We start from the raw sequence: 19,787 nt of genomic DNA, 5'->3' as shown, positions 1-19,787 counted from the left end.
ATGGTACTAGAAATTGAACCCAGGGACATTCTACCTCTGAGCTATACCCCTGCCCTATTTTACTTTTTAATTTTTTTTAAATTAATTTATTTTTTTAAATTGGTGCATTGTAGTCATATATCAATCACATTGGAGTACAAGACTTGAGAGGATATACAAGCACACATCATCCAATTAGCCCTCCTCCAGCCCCCATCCCATTCCCTCCCCCTCCCTCCATCCCACGCTTCTTTGGTGATTAACTTTGATACATTTGTTTATGTACCTCCTGCGTTTTAAAGAGGCTCCGTCCTCCAGTATTACATACCCTCTGATTGGTCACATTAGTTGCTTCACTATAGGGCCCTTTCTATAGCTCAACCTCTTCCTGTTGCCCCTTTCCTCCTAGTTATTCCTGATTAAGAGAAGTGTCTGATTTATATTTTCTGCGATATTTCTCTGTGCATGCTGCGTTACAAGTACCGATCCCACTCTTGATGGCCCCAGTAGTGGCCTGGCTACTCAGTGGATTGATCCAGACCTCACTGGCTCAAGCAGCGGCCTTGCCTCATGGGAGGCCCCAGTTCTGGTCTTGCTGGCCCCTGCACCGGTCTAACCCCTAAGCTGGCTTTGGTCCTGGCCTTGGAGGCCGCAGGAGTGGCCTTGCCTCACGTCAGGCTCCGATGCTGGCCATTGGCCCCTGCACCGGCCTAACCCCTTGACGGGATTCCAATCCCGGCTTCGGAGGCCCCAGCACTGGCCTAGCCTCACGGCAGGCTCCGATGCTAGCCTCGTTGGCCCCAATACCGGCCTAACCCCTCGGCAGGTTCCGTTCCCAGCCTAGGAGGCCCCAGCACTGGCCTAGTCTCACGGCAGGATCCGATGCTAGCCTCGTTGGCCCCAGCACTGGCCTAACCCCTCGGCAGGTTCCGTTCCCAGCCTAGGAGGCCCCAGCACTGGCCATGCCTCACGTCAGGCTCCGATGCTGGCCATTGGCCCCTGCACCGGCCTAACCCCTTGACGGGATTCCAATCCCGGCTTCGGAGGCCCCAGCACTGGCCTAGCCTCACGGCAGGCTCCGATGCTAGCCTCGTTGGCCCCAATACCGGCCTAACCCCTCGGCAGGTTCCGTTCCCAGCCTAGGAGGCCCCAGCACTGGCCTAGCCTCACGGCAGGATCCGATGCTAGCCTCGTTGGCCCCAGCACTGGCCTAACCCCTCGGCAGGTTCCGTTCCCAGCCTAGGAGGCCCCAGCACTGGCCATGCCTCACGGCAGGCTTCGATGCTGGCCTCGTCTCATGGCAGGCTCCGATGCCGGCCTCGCTGGCCCCAGCACCGGTCTAACCCTTCGGCAGCCTGTTATCCTGGCCTCGGAGGCCCCAGTACCGGTCTTGCCTCATGGCAGGCTCCGATGCCGGCCTCTCTGGCCCCAGTACCAGCCTAACCCCTCGGCAGGCTCTTATCCCGGCCTCGGAGACCCCAGAACCGGCCTTGCATCAAGGTAGGCTCCGATCCTGGCCTCGGAGGCCTCAGCACCGGCCTTGCCTCACGGCAGGTTCCGATGCCGGCCTCACTGGCCCCAGCTCTGGCCTTACTCCTCAGCAGGCTCCAATCCCGGCCTCGGAGGCGCCAGTACCGGCCTTGCCTCATGGCAGGCTCCGATGCCGGCCTCGCTGGCCCCAGCACCGGCCTAACCCCTCGGCAGGCTCTTATCCTGGCCTCGGAGGCCCCAGTATCGGCCTTGCCTCACGGAAGGCTCTGATGCCGGCCTCGCTGGCCCCAGCACCGGCCTAACCCCTCAGCAGGCTCCAGTCCCATCCTCGGAGGCCCCAGCACCGGCCTTGCCTCACGGCAGGCTCCGATGCCGGCCTCGCTGACCCCAGCACTGGCCTAACCCATCGGCAGGCTCTTATCCTGGCCTCGGAGGCCCCAGTACCGGCCTTGCCTCATGGCAGGCTCCGATGCCGGCCTCCCTGGCCCCAGCACCGGCCTAACCCCTCAGCAGGTTCCGGACCCGACCTCGGAGGCCCCAGCACCAGCCTTGCCCCATGGCAGGCTCCAATGCCGGCCTCGCTGGCCCCAGCATTGGTCTAACCCCTCGGCAGGCTCCAATCCCGGCCACGGAGGCCTCAGTAGTGGCCTTGCCTCACAGCAAGCTCCGATGTCGGCCACTGGCCCCGGTGCCCGCCTAACCCCTCAGCGGGTTCCGATCACTGTCTCTGTGGTTATTATTTCAAAGGTTCCAGGTGTAATGTATCGGATCTCTGCCTCCCCTGAGTACTGGCCACTGGCATTACCACTGCCTCCACCATTTCAAATCCTTCCCAGGCTCTTTTTCCACTCTGAATGTTGTCCAGTGTTCCTAAGCATGCGTGATGGTAGCATTCGACATTTGGTGTAATTTCTCCAAAAAAAAACAAAGTTGGTAGGATCCGGTTTCTGCTTCTCCTGAATACAAGTCTCCACCACCATTGCGGAGAACTCTTTCAACACCGCCTTTCTCCTTGGTCTCCACTAAACTCTCTCCTTACAGGTGATGTCCGAGATTCTTAACAATATAGAGAAATAGCAGTCCTCCTTCACGGGGAATTTTTCCATAAGTTCCAGTGCATTTAGATAAGTTTTGTCTGCATCTCCAGTGTCCTGGCATCCATAACGGCTTTCTTACCTTCTCTCCGATATTTTTCTTTTTCTTTTTCTGTTCCTTTTTTTTTTTTTTTTTTTTTTAATAAGAGAAGACAGTATATGTGGTTTGAGGAGGTAGTGGGATCAGGCACTCAGTAGCACTGTAACCCTGTCAGTTTCCCCATGGGTCCAGAGTGATCCACCCTAATCCACCTGGGGCCCAGGGTCCCACGACCTGGGCCCCAGCTGGCGTGCTCCGCGCGACCCCTGCCCTGAACACAGGGTACTGAGCCCGGTTTCTCCAGGGTCTGGCCTGTTACACACATTTCGGCCCGGGGCCCAGAGTCTCGCGACCCGGGCCCTGGCTGGCGTGCCCCGCCTGACCCTTGCCCAGGTCCCAGGGTACTGGGCCCGGTTTCTCCAGGGGTCTGGCGTGTTACGCGCATTTCGGCCCGGGGCCCAGAGTCCCCTGACCCGGCCCTGCAGGCGTGCCCCGCGCGCGACCCCCGCCCAGAACCCAGCGTCTTACTGGGCCCTGTTTCTACAGGGGTCTGGCGTGCTATGCGCAGTTCGGCCCGGGGCCCAGAGTCCCGCAACCCGGGCCTGGCTGGCATGCCCCACGCGTGACCCCCACCCAGAACCCAGCGTCTTACTGGGCCCAGTTTCTCCAGGGGTCTGGCGTGCTACGCGCAGTTCGGCCCGGAGCCCAGAGTCCCGCGACCGGGGCCCCGGCCAGCCAAAAGCATCATTTACCTTTTGTATTTACTTAATTTAATAATTAAATTATATAATCAGTTTTAAAAACTTAAGACACTAAATAAACATCAATAGTGTCCTGATGACACTTTTTTTTTGGCAAAGAAAAACCTTTAAAAGCAATAAGCACTATATTTTGAACCTCTTACAGAGACAATTATAATATTGGTTAACTATTGCCTAGGAAAAAAAAGCATATGTTGTTGATTTTAAGGACATTTTTACATTAATCTTATATACATATCTTACATTTAGCTGTTAATATTTAAATCACATGAATTTAGAGGCATAAGTTCTTATGTTGTATTTTTTATGTGTTCATTTAATATATCACTTTGTGGTACCATGTAGACAAATATAATGCATTTATTATATAATATACAACATCAATAGGTACTAGAAAAGAGAGCCATATACATATACATATATAGATACACACATTGCTCAGGGTAAAGCCAGTTTCCACAAACATGATAATGAACTACACAGACTTTTTACCTGCACAGTTGGTAATGTTTGGTTAGCCTACCATGGGTGGCACTGAATCAAATTTATTCAGGTGGCCACTTTGTCCTCTAATAGCAGGCAAACACTCTAATCACCACGATTTATCTTCTCTTTCTTAGGAAATCAAACAGATAATTAACCCTTGGATAGCTGTTGAGTTAAGGTAGAAACCTAGAATGCCTCTAGTTAGATAAAGTAAAAATAATAAATCAGAACAAAAATATATGCATGCAGACTTGGGTAAAAATTCACGAGCTCAAGGAAAAAAAGAAAGGCCTTAGTTTCAGCAGTTAAAAAGAAACCCTGTATTTCATCATGTAAATCTTGTTTTTTGACCTGCTTTTTTATAGCATCTTTTAATTTACTGATTAACTTATCTTATGGCTCTAGGGCCATAAGAGAAACATGCCTTCTTAAATTCTTTCATAGTAAAAAATTTAACTCCTAGACATTTTCATTTTGATGAAATTGGACAGGGAAAACTAAGTGTCACTCATGATGCTGTAGGGGACACTAGTGGGACTCTGTGGCTATCCCATCCCTGCTACCACCATGGTGCTCTGTACTCTTTCTCAGCTCCAGTGCTCTGGGCATTTCTGCTGAATATTTAACATTTGAAAAGGTGGCTCCAAATCATCCTCAAACCTACTAGGGAGATTAGAGAACACTTTCTCAGCTTCAGGTGCTGAGGGTTTGAGCCTAGCAGTCAATTCACCTCCCTCCAATTTGTCTGTGCCTGAATCATTGGCACAGCCATTTTTCCTTTCACTTTCAATTGCACCAGGAATATTAATTTTTTTAATATTTAACTAATCTTAAACTTTTATCATCTATTTTATATTTATATAAGGAGTAAGTTATCAATTTCTCCTGGTCCATAACCTCTTTATCATTCTGTAGCATATTAATAACACCAAATTAAGGACCATCTGACCCAGAATTGTCCCGGCACTCATTCTTCCTGCTTTTTATTGCTCCACTTTTCTCTAAGTGTGTTAATTCTACTTATGGGATTACTTTTCACTGCTTTTTTTCCATCTTTGCCTCTTTCTGTAGGGGAATCCACAGCTTTTCTTTCTGAAGGCCTTCAGATCTCTGTGTCAGGGTACCACTTATGGACCATTGCTCTTGAAGTTGATGTTGAATCTGGACCTCAAAGCCATATAGTTGAGACAGACTAATGTCTTAAAGCAATAGTCAATTAATTCCAGGATATGCAAGGTTATATACCCCAGTGGGACCCAGGAGATCATTACATGTTACTGACTATGTGATAGCATTATGTATGTAGCACAATGGACTGAATTCTCAGAAATAGCCCGGTCAAGGTCATCTGCAACAAAGTCTGTCTGGTTACAAGAAATATACAGTTTTACGGCTGTTTGTTTAAAATATAGGAATTTGGCAGGAAGTAAAAGAACACAGCCAACGCCACATCTTGGTCCAAGGCACACTGAGTGAATGATCTCTTGTCCTTCTCAGAGCTTTCACAGAAGACTCAATGTTTCTTCATAAGATGTTTACATTAGCCCTTTTCTGAAAATTTGATATTTTGTTTTTGGTTTAAGATAAGTATACACAAGCACAATTGTCATATCAAGTTCATACATTCTTGATATAATATGCTTGTAGAAAATTTGAAAAAGATTTCTTACTACAGTCTTCATCTTTTAGAACAGTATTCATGTTCATAATTCCTAACTTGACACTGAATATGTTATATTTAATTTTTACATATCTGCTAAAGAAATATGTATGGCTATTTTATTTTAGTTAAAGTTTACTCTTTGATACTTACTAGTAGAATAGAAAATATTAACTCTTAATAATAATAATCATTATTATTATTATTATTATTATTATTATTATTATTATTTTGGTATTGGGGTTCCTGGAAGCCCTTTTACACTCCCAGACCTATTTTATACTTTTTTATTTGAAAACAGGGTCTCTTATGCCAGCGCCACTGGCTTCGAACCTGTGGGATCCTCCTGTCTCCACCTCCCAATCACGGGGATTACAAGCATGCACCACCATGTCTAGCTCTAACTCTTATATTTTATATATTTTATAATTACTCACAAATAATTCCTGTCAAGAAAATGTTTAATATTATATATTATAATAATAATCTATTTCACTTAAGTGTTTGAACATTTTCACTTTTTATTGTTTCTTAGAAATTAATCACTGTCATTAGAGCTTTTGAAACCACACTAAAGAAACTTTTTTTTTCAGTTAACTTTGTGTGAGTTTGTGTGTGTGTGTGTGTGTGTGTGTGTGTGTGTGTGTGTGTGTGTTTATTACTAGAGATTAGACCCAGGAGCATTCTACCCTCTGAGCTACATCTCCAGTCTTTTTATTTTTATTTTAAGGCAGGGCCTTGCTAGGTTGGTGAAAATCTCACTACTTGCTGAAACGGTCCTCAAACTGCAATCCTCCTGTGTTGGCCTCCCAAGTCCTAGGGTTACAGGATATGTGACTAATATAGGGCTTCAGTTAATTTTTTTAAAATATCAATAGACTCTATGTTTCACATGATTTTATCACACTTTGGAATAACTGTTTTGTTTATAAACTAGTATTAACCCAACAGATAAGTTGTGACTTTCAGGATGAATCTTATTTGTGGTATTCCATAATTCTGGCTAAATTATTTTGGTAACCTGTAGCTTCCAAAACAATATGCATTAATAAATTTGAAAGTGTTTAAAATGTTCTAAAAGAAACGTTAGCATTTTTCTTGCTATACAACAAACTATTGAACATAATAGTCAATTAAAAAGTGATTAGAGCCGGGCGTGGAGGCGCAGGGCTTGTAATCCCCACTCTTGGGAGGCGGAGACAGGAGGATCGTGCAGGTTAGAAGCCAGCCATGCTGGCTTAAGAGACCCTGTTTCCAAATTAAAAAGTATGAAAAATAGGTTCTGGAGTGTAGCCCGGAGGTAAAAGGGTTTCCAGGAACCTCAGTACCACCAAAAAAAAAAAAAAAAAAAAAAAAAAAAAGTGATTAGAGCAATAAATAATACATAAACATATATCATGAGACTAAATACTTTCTTTAGTTTCTATTATTTGAAAAATTTGTTATACGGAGTGAACTTGATTTTATAAAAGTTAATAATTTAAGAGACTGTATAACAAACTGTTAAATTATAAAGATTTTCAGTTTTATTCTCTAATGTATTGCTGCCTTATAGTCATACAATTAATTCACTGGAAAAATTAATTTCTTTTCATAAGCAATCTAATTATCTCTTTGCTATTGACGTGACTGAGTTTAACACTTTTTAAAATAAGTGTATTGGTGATGTAAAAACACATGTGTTTTACATAGATAAAAGCGGAATAGAGAAAGGATTCTATAAATGAAGATTTTTTGTTAGCTTTTAAATGAAGTTAGTACTTTGATTTTGTGTTTTTTTAGAAAATAAAAATAACATTTACCTGGCTAGATGATTGTGAAGATTACATGAAAATCAGCGTATTTTAGCACAATATCGAGGATATTAAGAAAATGATCCTTGCCCCCAACTATTCACCTCCACTCAGAACCTGACAGTTCAATGATTAAAATCATACTTATACAAATGATGTTTATTCTTTTTATTTATAACCTTTAAAATAATTTCTGTTACTTTTTAAGTTGGTCGTTGTTGCTTTTGATGATGGTGAGCCTGTGATGTCCAGCAGTGCCACAGTGAAAATTCTTGTCTTACATCCTGGAGAAATCCCACGATTCACACAAGAGGAATATAGGTAAGGATTTTCCATCAGAGTTCAAAGCACAGAAAAGAGTTTGGTAACAGTTTTTTGTGGGGCTTTTAAAATGCATATAATATGAATTTATCAATAGCATAGGAGATTGACTATTAAGGTTTTGATATAAGCATAATATTTGTTTTAATATTTAATACAGTCAATATAACAACTTAACACAAATAATCTGTCATGCTTTAGTGAAAATGAATCTTTTAAAAATAAGTAAAACCTAGGAGTGGTGGCACACACTTTTAATCTCAGCATTTGGGAGGCTGAGACATGAGGATCCAGGTTTGTGGATAGCTACTTTGCAACTCAGTGAGACCCTGTTTCAAAATAAAGAATAAAAAAATAGGGCTGGAAGAGTAGCTTAAAGGTAGAATGCCCCTGGGTTCCATCCCCTACTGAAAAAAAAAAAAAAGTAGAGCTAGCTTTAAAAAATACATTATATTTTGTGATTTATTTATTTATTTACTTATTTATTATTATTATTATTATTATTATTATTATTATTATTATTATTATTTTAGTGGTACTAGGGTTCCTGGAAACCATTCTACTTTTGGGTTACACTCCCAGCCATATTTTTATACTTTTTATTTGGAAACAGGGTCTCTTAAGCCAGTGCTGCTGGCTTCAAACCTGCGCAATCCTCCTGTCTCCACCTCCCAAGCTGGGGTGGGGGTGGGGGTGGGGGGATGGGGGGTATGATTACAAGTGTGTGCCACCATGCCCAGCTCATATATTGTGATTTAAATTCTAACTCATTAATGATTTCAGTAACAAAGAATAGATATTCAGTTTCTCATTATTGCAAGATAGAATCTACTTAGAATATATTATCCAACTTTTGACATGTAAGGTACAGAGATATTTTTATTTAATCAGTGTGTATGTGTGTGTGTGTGTGTGTGTGTGTGTGTGTGTATGCAATTTTTTTTGGTACTTCCTCTGAGTTAAACCTCTAGTTCTTTTTGTTTTTTATTCTGAAATATTGTCTCCCTAAATTTTAGAGACTGGCTTGAACCTATAATCTTATAATCCTCCTGTTTTAGCTTCCAAGTACTAGGATTATAAGCATTTGCCACCATACTCACCAGGTGTGTGTGTTTTAATACTAAATTATATATTATTGTTATATAATTACCATATATGTCTTAGGTAGTGAATTCAGGCTGCCGTAACAGAATAACATAAACTATATGCTTAAACAACAGAAATTTATCTATCTTCTCACTGTTGTTGTGGCTAGCATTCCAGTGTCCAAGATCAGATGCCAACATGGTCAGGATCAAGTTTTCTTTCTATTTCATAAACAGTGCCTTCTTGCAACATCTTCACATTGCAGAAAGAGAAAGTGGGTTCTCTTGTCTTTTCTTGTAAGAACACAAATACTGTAATGAATGCCCACCATCATATCTCATCTAAACCTAATTATTTCCCAAAGGCACTATTTCCAAATACAAACCCATTGGCAATTAGAATTTGTTATTATACATTAATAATGAGAAAGTTGCACATCCGAGAATGAATATATACAGAACAATAAAAAAGTGATGTTGAAATCTATATTGAATTCCAGACTTTTATACATTCATTCACACACACATACATGCACATACACTCACATGTGTATGATATATGGCATATATGTGATTTATATAAAACACTAATATACGTATATCATTGTAATTACTTATATACAGTTATAAAGCAAGTATACACCCCAGCAATTTTGATTTCTCTATGTTTTCAATAAAATCATTATTCTCAGAGACTCACAGTCCTGGAGTAGATACAAATAACAGAAAATTACAGTACATCTAGACATGGTGGCACAATCTTGTAATCCCAATACTTGAGAGGACAAAACAGGAGGACTTCAGATTCAAAGCCAGTGCACCATAATTTAGAGTGACCTGTTTTAAAAGTGAAATCCATCTACTTACCCAGAAAATGTATCAACAAAAACCAGGAGATATTTATATCCTTGACATAAAAATACCAAATATTGGGTAAAGTCCATTTGCCAGTTTTCACCAGGATATGTGCCCTGTCATTGTACTGTGTTAAGCATCAGTGGTAGCCTGGCTCTCTCCCCCTGACCCCTAAGGTATTATGAAGAGAAGGGGCATGCCCTTGTGACTTCTTGAATGGTAGTCTCAAGGCCTTTGCCTCCAAAGGCATGGGCAACAAAAATGGTCAATGCCCTTCCTCCCAGATGGCATGAGTCATGACATTCTTTAATGATTTACCATTGATCAGCCTGGAAAAATAAGACCTATGATCTCTTTACCTGGCCCATCAGCCATTCTCAGTAAGTTTATATCATGCTGACTTACCCATTTATTTTTAGTTTTAGTGTATGATGGGCTTGTATTTAAGTTTGGGGCAAGAGGGATTAGAGCCATTTCTGAAATGTTTTGAAGTGCTGCTTATTTAGTAGTTTTTCTGATAATGCATTTTCCTGTGCTATAGAAAAACAATCCTTCTGGTGTCCTTTAGTGTGTATCGCTGATACCTTGGCAGGTAACCACACTGCCTCCAGAAGGGAGAGGATTTCAAGACCATGCTTGATTGGGGAGTTTTTTGTATTAAAAGTCTTTTTTCTCTCCAGATGACAGCATGAGCATGTAGAACTAAGAAAGCATAATTAAAATCTGTATATGCATTGATTGGTTTGTTACTTTCCAATTGCAAAGCTTTAGTCATGGCAATCATTTCAGCCTTTTGTGCTGGAACATTTGTAAGAAATGGCTTTGCCTCTATTACTTCCCCAAAGCGTACTCCTTCATAGCCTTATTTCCAAGTTCCCTCACTCATAAAGCTACTCCCATCAGTAAACCATTCTACATCAGGAATAGAGGCTAATCTCTCAGATCAGGACTGCTACTGTTATTATAAAATTAAATTATAGCATTACTATTGAATTATGTCTCTATAATTTCTATACAAGAGTGGAGTAAATCATCTTTTTCTCCTGGGATAGGAAGCAAAGTTGCTGTATTTAACTTTTGGCAAATATTGAATCATCTCTGAAGAATAACAAGAGGGATTGGTATTTAGTTAGTCATCCTCTAGTTAGCCATTGATGCCCTTTAATGTCACCTTCTAGTGACTGCACCTTCTAGTGACTGTCCTAAAGTTAATTTAGCAGCTTCTTCAGGAGTGCTGTGGCAGGCATGACCTGCAGGCAACCAGGCCACACACATGACAATGAATCTAACTCATGCCTTGGGATATCTCCTAGTTTTTTTTTTAATAGGAACTCTTAGTTCAGGCCTTGCCTTTCTGCTACATAAGTAGGTTACTTAAGTCAGGAATTTCCAGGCCTGGGGAAGACAGCAAGTTCTTAAGTTCTTGAAAGGAATTTTGCTGTTTTTTAGCTACGCTAGGGACTCATGATTCAGCCCTTTGGTGGCCTTCATAGAGGCCAAAGTTGGGAAGCCAGATCCTGCAAAATTCAGGCATACTCAGGAATATTCTAAGCTCCCTCTGTTTGGAGAAGTTTATCTTTAAAAGGGCTTTTTCATCTTAGTGGTGAGAGTCCAATTCCCTGATGTTAAGTATTTTACTCTTTTCTGTGAAATCTGAGCCTTTTGTGAAGACACTCAATATTCTTCAGCTCCCAGATGATTAAGTACTTTGACAGTATTGTTATCAGAGTCCCATTTGTACAACTACATATGAGGAGACCATCTAAATACTAAAGCAGAGCTCCTCATTTAAGAGTTAAATATATTATTTTTCTTGTTAAAGCATTTTCGAACAGATGGGGTCATCATTAAAACCCTGAGGCAGTAATTTCCAAGTATTGGGCAGTTTCCTTGTTGTCAGCATCAGTCTACTCAAAAGCAGATACTGTGATTCTGTATGGAATTGAATGCAGAGCAGTGCATCCTTCATATCTAGAACAGTGAAATAATTAGATCCACCTGATATATGAGTCAAAATATTATGTACATTAGAAACTATAGAATAAAGTATAAATACAACTTCCATTAACTTCCATTATAGCTCAAACTAACTGATATTCCCCATTTGGTTTTAACATTAGAAGAATGGATGTGTTACATGGGGAGAAGTTTCAGACTAAAAGTCCATATCTAAGAAACTTATTAATAAGAGGCTGAAGGCCTCAATATGCCTCTGGCTTAAAAGGACATTAGTACCTGTGGGAGTAGACTTTTGGGATTCTTTATAAAATAGAAATAGGCTGAACATTAATTGCTTTTCCTGGAACTTCAATATCCCAGACCTGAGGATGTACACAACATAAAATATCTTCAGGTATATTTTCGCTTTTATTGGATTTTCTACTGATGCACCTAAAAATAATGAAGCTCAAACTGTCTTCCTAATAAAAGAGTGGGATGGTCTTGGAGAACTAAGGTTTAGGTAAAAATTAGCTCCTCCAATCTACAAGTTAAAAGCATTGTGAACTTTTGACCTTGGGAGTGCCATCAACCCAAGTTACAGTAGATGTCTCTTTAGAAAGAGGCCCAAGAAAGGCAAGCAAAACAAAAACCTGAGTCCCCATATCTAAAAGAAAATTGATATTTTTACCTGCCACATCAAGAGTTATCCAAGGCTCCTCTGTTGTGATGGCCAGCTGGTTTGAGGGCTGATTAGAGGGGGGCCTGATGAACTTCAGGCATCCTGAGTCTTCGAGAGCAGCTATGAGAAGAACAAATGGCCTCACTTTTTTCAGAGGTGAGAGCAATCTAATGTTTTTCCTCTTTGCAGAGGGGGCATGATCCAGGTGCAGGTGGACACTGCTTACAGTAGTTCTTGACCCAATGCCCAGGCTCTTTACGATAATGGCAGGTTCTATGCCTTTAGTTTCTTTTCCTCTCTTTAGAAAGAGCATGTTGGTATCTCTGAGGATGCAGGAAGTTATTACTTGATGCTAAGGTAATTAAGTGGTGTTATCTCTGTGTCTACATTTGTCTCATATGTTCCTTAATTTTATTTACCTTGTCTTTGTTGTTGAAAACCCCAAAGACCAAATTTAAAAGGTGATTAATGGGAGTCTGAGGTTGTATTTCCTGCCTCTGGAGTTTTATCCTAGTAAATTGGGCTGATTGGCTCTTAAATTTGTCCTTAATAATATTTGCCCTCATGTGAGTCTGAGTCAATATGAGTATATCTCTGGAGGCTCTTAGTTATGTGCCCAAGACACACAGCAAGATTTTTATTTGATTCCTGTGCTCTCTCATTTTATCATAAATAGCTGATTTATTTACATATTTTTATTCCTCCAATTAAACATGTGATCATATGATTTTATTTCCTATGGTCCTCCCTCCCATTTTGGTAATTTCAGTTAGGGTGTTGACCTCTTCTGTAGGCTGCTCTTGGACTCAAGCATAGATTTAATCACCATATGCCTTTGTTGCTTCCACTATATGAGTCTTTTCTTCAGAGGTGCAGCAAGTAGCAAGGATTATATAAAGATCCATCCACATTAGATCAAACATAATTTTCAGGTCTTGAAACCCATTTATAAATATATCAGAGAACTCTGAAAATTGACGCCATCTTTCTTTACACTGGACTAGCTCAGTCATAGAAAAAAGAGCATGTACTTACTATATTTCATTCCCCATCTGCCACTTCTTGAAGCAGACACACATTTGAAGGCTTGATTGGATGATAAGATGTTCTGTTTTAAGTTACATAAGATAGATGGACTTATTAGGAGGTGGGGTGGTGGGGGAATTTGTTGGAGGACAAGCAGAAGATCCTGTAGAGGTTTCTTCAGTGTCTTCAGTATAGGCCTCTGAGGAAGCTATTGGTTTTGTAGTTGCAGTTGTAGGTGCTGGAGACCTATTTGGAGTACTTAGTAATAAATTCTTCTTTGTGTATGGTTTATCTTCCTTTCATTTAGGAGAAACATTTGCATAAAAAAGTCTTACAATTTTTATATGACTTTGGATTCACATATAGAGCTATGAAATACTTCCATAAACTTTCCTTCTTGTTTACAGAACAGATGAAATTGATTTATAGTGCTAAATTTTATGGTTTCATTTTCAGGCCATCGTTCTTTACCCTTTAATTTGTACTGAGGCCAGACGGTGTAGCAGAAGAAAATAAGCCTCTCCTTTCTTATCTTAGGTGTAGAAGTAGAATTATTCATGAACTTGTCAATCTGTATACACCTCAATGATTCTGTTGCAGTTTAAGATGAATGTTACTGTTTGGGGGTGAGGGTTACCATTTAGGGGAACAGTCCCTGGGGGCCTTTTTTAGACCCCCAGAAACAATTCTTCTCAAAACAAAACAAAACCATGTTTTTTTTTTTTTTTCTGAGCTAAGGATAAATATTCAATAGTCTGGACTCTTGCTGAAGATTTAAAGGAGTTTATTAAAATATAGAAATACAGAAGACAGCTACAGTCCCCTGCCATTCAGAAGTAGCATGGGGGGAAGGGGTTTTGAATGAAATCACTGATGCTTCCTGGATGCAGAGTATTCTTATAGCCAGCCCAACCAGATCTGCCGCCATCTCCCCACAGCTTCTGGCTTTCTTCAGTACCAAAGATATATTTTAAACTTGAGCCAGGCATGGTGGCGTACACTTACTTATAATCTCTGCACTTGTGAGGCTAAGACAGGAGGATCATGCAGGTTTGAAGCTAGCCTTGCTGGCTTAAGAGACCCTGTTTCCAAATGAAATATAAAATAGGTCTGGGAGTGAGTGTAGCACAGAGGTAGAAGGGTTCCATCCCCAGTACCACCAAAAAGAAAAAAAAAAAAAAAAAGAAAAGAAAACCTTTTCCAATATTGGTACATTAATATATTTTGAAGTTTCTTCCCAATACTGGTACAGATTCATAGTAATTCTAAAAAGAAAAGTAAAAAATGAAAAAAAGACAAAACTAGGCTTTAAAACACACTAAGAAAACAAAACAAAAGATAGTAAGGATCAGATAAGCATCTGTTTTTCTCCCCCACTGTCAGTCTGTCTATGGTGGTATCCCAGCCATAAAGATATGCAGCTTAATTCTAAATGGACAACTCTGGCCCATTTCCTCTGAAATCATTTAAAAGCAAGTCTTTGAATCCAATGTGCAGTTTTTATCAGATTCTTGTCCCTATCAGATCCTCTGAGACCGCTCAGAGACCTTAGAAAAAAAGGAAAAAAAAAAGGTTTCTTAAGAAACAGTATTTCTATTTTACCACCAGTACTTTTACTGCTTTTTTTTTTTTTCAGCACTGGGGATGAAACCCAGGGACATTCTATCTTCAAGCTACATCCCCAGCCCTAGTTTGTATTTTTTATTTTGAAACAGGGTCTTGAGTTGTGGAGGGCCTCACAGCCTCATACCTGAGGCTGTCTGCAAACCACCAGTCTCAGCCTCCCAAATGCTGGAACTACAAGAGTACACCACCATGCCCAGCTCATGCTTTTGAAACCTATAACCTTAATATGTTACAGGTCAGCATGATGATACCATGGAGAATCCTGGGATTTTCCTGGTTTGGGAAAGGGAAACTCACTCCAGGGCCTGAAGAGGTCCTTGGGTTTTATGGTGAAAATAATTTCAGCATGGGCCAGTTAAAGATAAAGGCAGGGGTTAATTAAGAAAAAAGTGAGGATACATGTTCAAGGGAAAGTGCAGGCCAGGCTCAAGAGCATGAGAGGTCCTGGAGGGGTCTTTGGGATCCTTCCTTTATAGGAGTCCTGGGGGTGACTAGGGGCACATGACTGGAATTTTACCTCCCAGAATTGATGGGTAGAACATGCAAGCAAACAATTTACAACAGAATGGACAAATTACATATATCTTGAAAAGTTTTTTTTTTAAATATTTCTAGATAAAATTATAAATTATATCTTTTTATAAATAATTTAATAAAATAATTACAATTTTTTTAATTTTTTAACAAATTATATATTAACAAAAGATTAAGACAAAGCACATTTTACGTAAACAGTTTCTGTCTCCAGTAGATGCTGTGTGTGTTTTTCTATATATATAGAAAAACTATTTTAACATACTTTAGCTAAGGCAAAAATCTTGAAAGTGCGCTTTCAGTACCATTGTCAGCTGACTTAGCTAGATCATGAAACAATTACATAAAAACTATTTAGAACTCACACTTTTAATAAAATATTTAGTCAACATATTGACCATTCAAATGTTTTGAGTACAAATATGCATGCTGCTTTTTTAAGCTAGCACCTCTGGCCATTACCCCAGAGTTGGTTCCCTTCTACAAAGTGGTTCAGATGAACCCCACAGTTATAGAACCATAGGGCTGCTCAGAAACACAGGGGGCTACTTCTTTTTGCTCTTCTTCTTACAAGAATATAGGAATAGAATGTTTAGCCTAAAAGTGTAAACTCCTATCTTAGATGCTTTTAAGCACTCCTTCTTCTAAGGGAGAATGGGGTCAGCCAGGAAGGGTAGGAGGAAGAGAGATAGACAAACAGAGAGACAGGGACAGAGAGGCTAAGGGATAATTGGGTTGACAACAAAGAAAACAAACATCTGTAGAAGAAAAAGAAAAGAAAAGAAAGACCATTTTGAGCTTCTGCACAATATTGGAGTTCAAAGACTCACCAGGCCATTAAGGACAGCATCTGCTACTATCAACCTTTGGGCAGTTTGGTCTGCACAGTGTGAAAAATCTTTTCTACCACCCATGAGTGGGGACCCAGGGCTAAAAGGCAGACTGAGAGTATGCTTTTTTGGTCCACAGTGTACCAGTATTGGGAAGAATCTTCAAAATGTATTAATGTACCAGTATTGGAAAAGATTTTCAATTTTTGAAATATATCTTTAGTAGTAAAAGAAGGTAGGAGCTTCAAAGAAAGAGCTGCAGGATTCCAGGTGCCAAGGGTGATTAGCAAGACAACAGAAATAGTTCCAGGACTTTTTTCACTGTAAAGATAAGATTTTCCAAGGAAGTGGAAGGATGCCATAAACCTTCAGGAGATCCTAGACTTTGATAATCATGGGAGGATGCCATAAGCCTTCAAGAGCTAGAATCTGATGATTAAATAACACATTTTGGGGTGTAACAAAAGACTTGGGGTCTGTACCAGAAACAGGATAGACAAGCAGGAAGGAATTCCCCACATCAAAAGGGCTTGCCCTAAACGGGGCGGATCTGGTTCGGTTAGGAGACTGGCTATAAGAATACTCTGTGTCCAGGAATCTTCGGTGAATTTTTTTTGAACCCCACCCCCAACCCCCATGCTATTCCTGAATGGCATGGGGCTGTAATTGTCTTCCTTTATCTCAGGGCATGAACCAGCAGTTTTATGGTAATAGTTTCTGGGAGCATAACAAAGGTCCTTGGGGACAGTTTCCAAAACCATAATAGTTCACATAGAAGTATAGAAGTGAAGGACAGAGATCTTATATCTCACACACATACACACACACGGCACATGCACACACAAATAGAACATTTTAAAACAAGGATAAAAACAACTGAAACATTTTTAGTGTATTTGCCACTGCAGATTTTTTCTGAAGTCCCATGTTGGGTAGCCAAAAATATACCACATGTTAGCATGATGATCTGATGGAGAATCCTGGGGACTTCCTGGGTTTGGGAAAGGGAAACTAACCCCAGGATCCTGCAGAAGTCCTTGAGTTGAGTTTTATGGTGAAAAAACTTTAAGCATGGGCTAATTAAAGATAAAGGCAGAGGTTTATTAAGAAAAAAGTGAGAATACATATTCAAGGGAGAGTGCAGGCCAGGCTCAAGAGTCTGAGAAGTATTATAAGGTATGGGGATCCTTTCTTTAGAGGAGTCCTGGGAGTTATTAGAGGCACATAATTGATGTGATGTGTCACAGAATTGAGTGGTGGTGGCTAAGTGGTATCTGGCCTTGTCTCTCCTAATGTATTCTTCATTTACTAGGCATCTCTGTGATCTCAGGTTGGTAAAAGGGCAATTGAGATTAAGGATGTGGGCTCATCAAGAATTCTGCCTGAAACACACTTTATAAGAGTTAGGAATTATGAATGTTTTAGATTTTAAAACTGTGTTTTTCTTCTTTCTTCCTAATATCTTCTTTCTCTTATTCTATGTCAGAGGTATATCTCCAGGCCTCATGCTTTGCTTTAAGTAACATTAGGAAATGGAGTAAGTGGTGTTCTAATTCACTGGGATTTTACTTAAAGCTTGCTTCCTCATGAAGAGAAGACTATCTTCAGGCCTCCGACTATCACATATCTCTTTATCTCTTTTAGCTAAAGTATGTGGCATGTGGCATTGATGCCAACCTTATGGTTTGAATGGTGGGGATTCTTTTTCTTATTCAAATAAAGTTTGTTGAGTTCTTCTTTCCCTATTTGTATTCCTTTGATTTGCTTCTCTTGCCTTATTGCTCTGGCTAGCATCTCAAGTACTATACTGAAGATAAGTGGTGATAATGGCATCCTTGTTCCTGTTTTTAGGGGGAATTCTTGAAGTTTTTCCCCATTTAGCATGATGTTTGCTGTGGGCTTATTGTAGATTGTCTTTATTATGTTGAGATATGTTCCTTCTATTCCAATTCTCTGCAGTGCTTTTATCATAAATGGATGTTGGATTTTATGAAATGCTTTTTCAGCATCTATTGAAATGATCATGTGATTTTTATCTTTGGTTCTGTTTATATGATGAATTACATGAATTGATTTTCATATGTTGAACCAACCTTGCATCCCTCAGATGAACCCTACCTGTTTGTGATTTATGATTTTTTTATGTGTTTTGAATGTGTTTTGCTAGTATTTTGTTTAGCAATTTTGCATCCAAATTCATAAAAAATAGGCCTGTATTTCTCCTTCCTTGAGCTGTCTTTGTTTGGTTTTGGTATTAATGTGATGTTGGCTTCATAGAATGTATTTGGGAGAATTCCGTTTTTTTCTGTTACAAGAAATAGATTGAGAAGTATTAGTATTTGCTCTTCTATAAAGGTTTTATAGAATTCACTTGGGAAACCATCTACCCTGGGCTTTTCTTTGATGGTAGGCTCTTTATTGCTGTTTCAATCTCTTTGATTGTTATTGGTTGGTTTCAGTGTTCTATATCTTCTTGCCTTAGTTTAGGAAGGTTGTATTTATCTAGAAAGTTGTCAGTTTCCTCCTGATTTTCCATTGTATTGGAGTATAGTTTTTCAAAGTAGTTTCCAATAATTCTCTGGATTTCTACAGTGTCTGTAGTAATATCTCCTTTTTCATCTCTTATCTATATTATTTGGGTTGATTCTTTCTTTTTTTTAAGTTAGGTTGGCTAGTGATTTGTCAATCTTTTTAATTTTTTTGAGAAACCAGCTTTTGGTTTTCTTGATTTTTCTGTATTTTTTTTTATTCTCTACTTCGTTAATTTCTGCTCTTATTTTAATAATTTTCTGTCTTCTACTGGTTTTGGAATTAGATTGTTCTTGTTTTTCAAGGGCTTTGAGGTGTGTCAATAGGTTATTTATTTGATGATTTTCTGTTTTTCTTATGTGAGCACTCAGTGCTATAAATTTTCCTCTTAATAATGCCTTCAAAGTGTCCCAGAGGCTTTGATATGCTGTCTTTATTTTTGTTTGTTTCTAGAAATTTCTTGATTTCACATTTTACATCTTTTATGACCCATTCTTCATTCAGAGGGTGGTGTTCAGCCTCCACATGTTCATGTGGTTTCTTTGGGTCTTTTTATAGTTGATTTCTAATTTTGTTCCATTATGGTCTTAAAAGACACAGGGAATTATGTCATAATTTTTAAATTTTCTAGTGCTCATTTTCTGTCCCAGGATGTGAGTGATTTGAAGGTTCCATGAACAGCTGAGAAAAATCTGTACTCTGCTATAGTTGGGTGAAATATTCTATATGTGTCCAACAGGTCCTTTTGATTAATGGTGTTCTTTAGTTCTGAGGCATCTTTACTGACGTTTTGTCTAGATTATGTGTCTAATGGTGTGAGAGGGGTGTGGAAGTCTCCCAGTATTATTTTATTGTGATTTATGTGTGATTTAATGTCACAGAGTGTTTGTTTTATAGAAGTAGCTGCACCCATGTTTGGCGCAAAAATTTTGATTATTGTTATTTCCTCTTGTTGTATTTTTCCTTTTACCAGTAAAAAATGACCACCTTTGTCTCTTCTAATTAGCTTGGGCTTGAAGTTCTACTTGTCTGATACCATAGTTGCTACTCCTGCTTG

The 19,787-nt window shown here is 39.8% G+C and overlaps 1 protein-coding gene across 6 annotated transcripts in view; it reads left to right on the top strand.

The window, feature by feature from the left end:
• The window catches only part of PCDH15 (protocadherin related 15), a gene marked incomplete at both ends in the record, with an annotated part of 813,688 nt that overhangs the window by 594,432 nt on the left and 199,469 nt on the right, over nt 1-19,787 (top strand). For all 6 annotated transcript variants that reach the window (XM_080699048.1, XM_080699046.1, XM_080699047.1 and 3 more), the window contains one exon: nt 7,513-7,625. In XM_080699048.1, the coding sequence (XP_080555174.1) occupies nt 7,513-7,625 (113 nt within the window). The remainder of the gene's footprint in view (nt 1-7,512; nt 7,626-19,787) is intronic.

The sequence above is a fragment of the Muscardinus avellanarius genome, assembly GCF_963383645.1.
Source record: "Muscardinus avellanarius genome assembly, chromosome: 7".
Lineage (NCBI taxonomy): Eukaryota > Metazoa > Chordata > Mammalia > Rodentia > Gliridae > Muscardinus > Muscardinus avellanarius.
The sequence above is the reverse complement of the archived record's forward strand: the minus strand, read 5'-3'. Positions and strand labels throughout refer to the sequence as shown.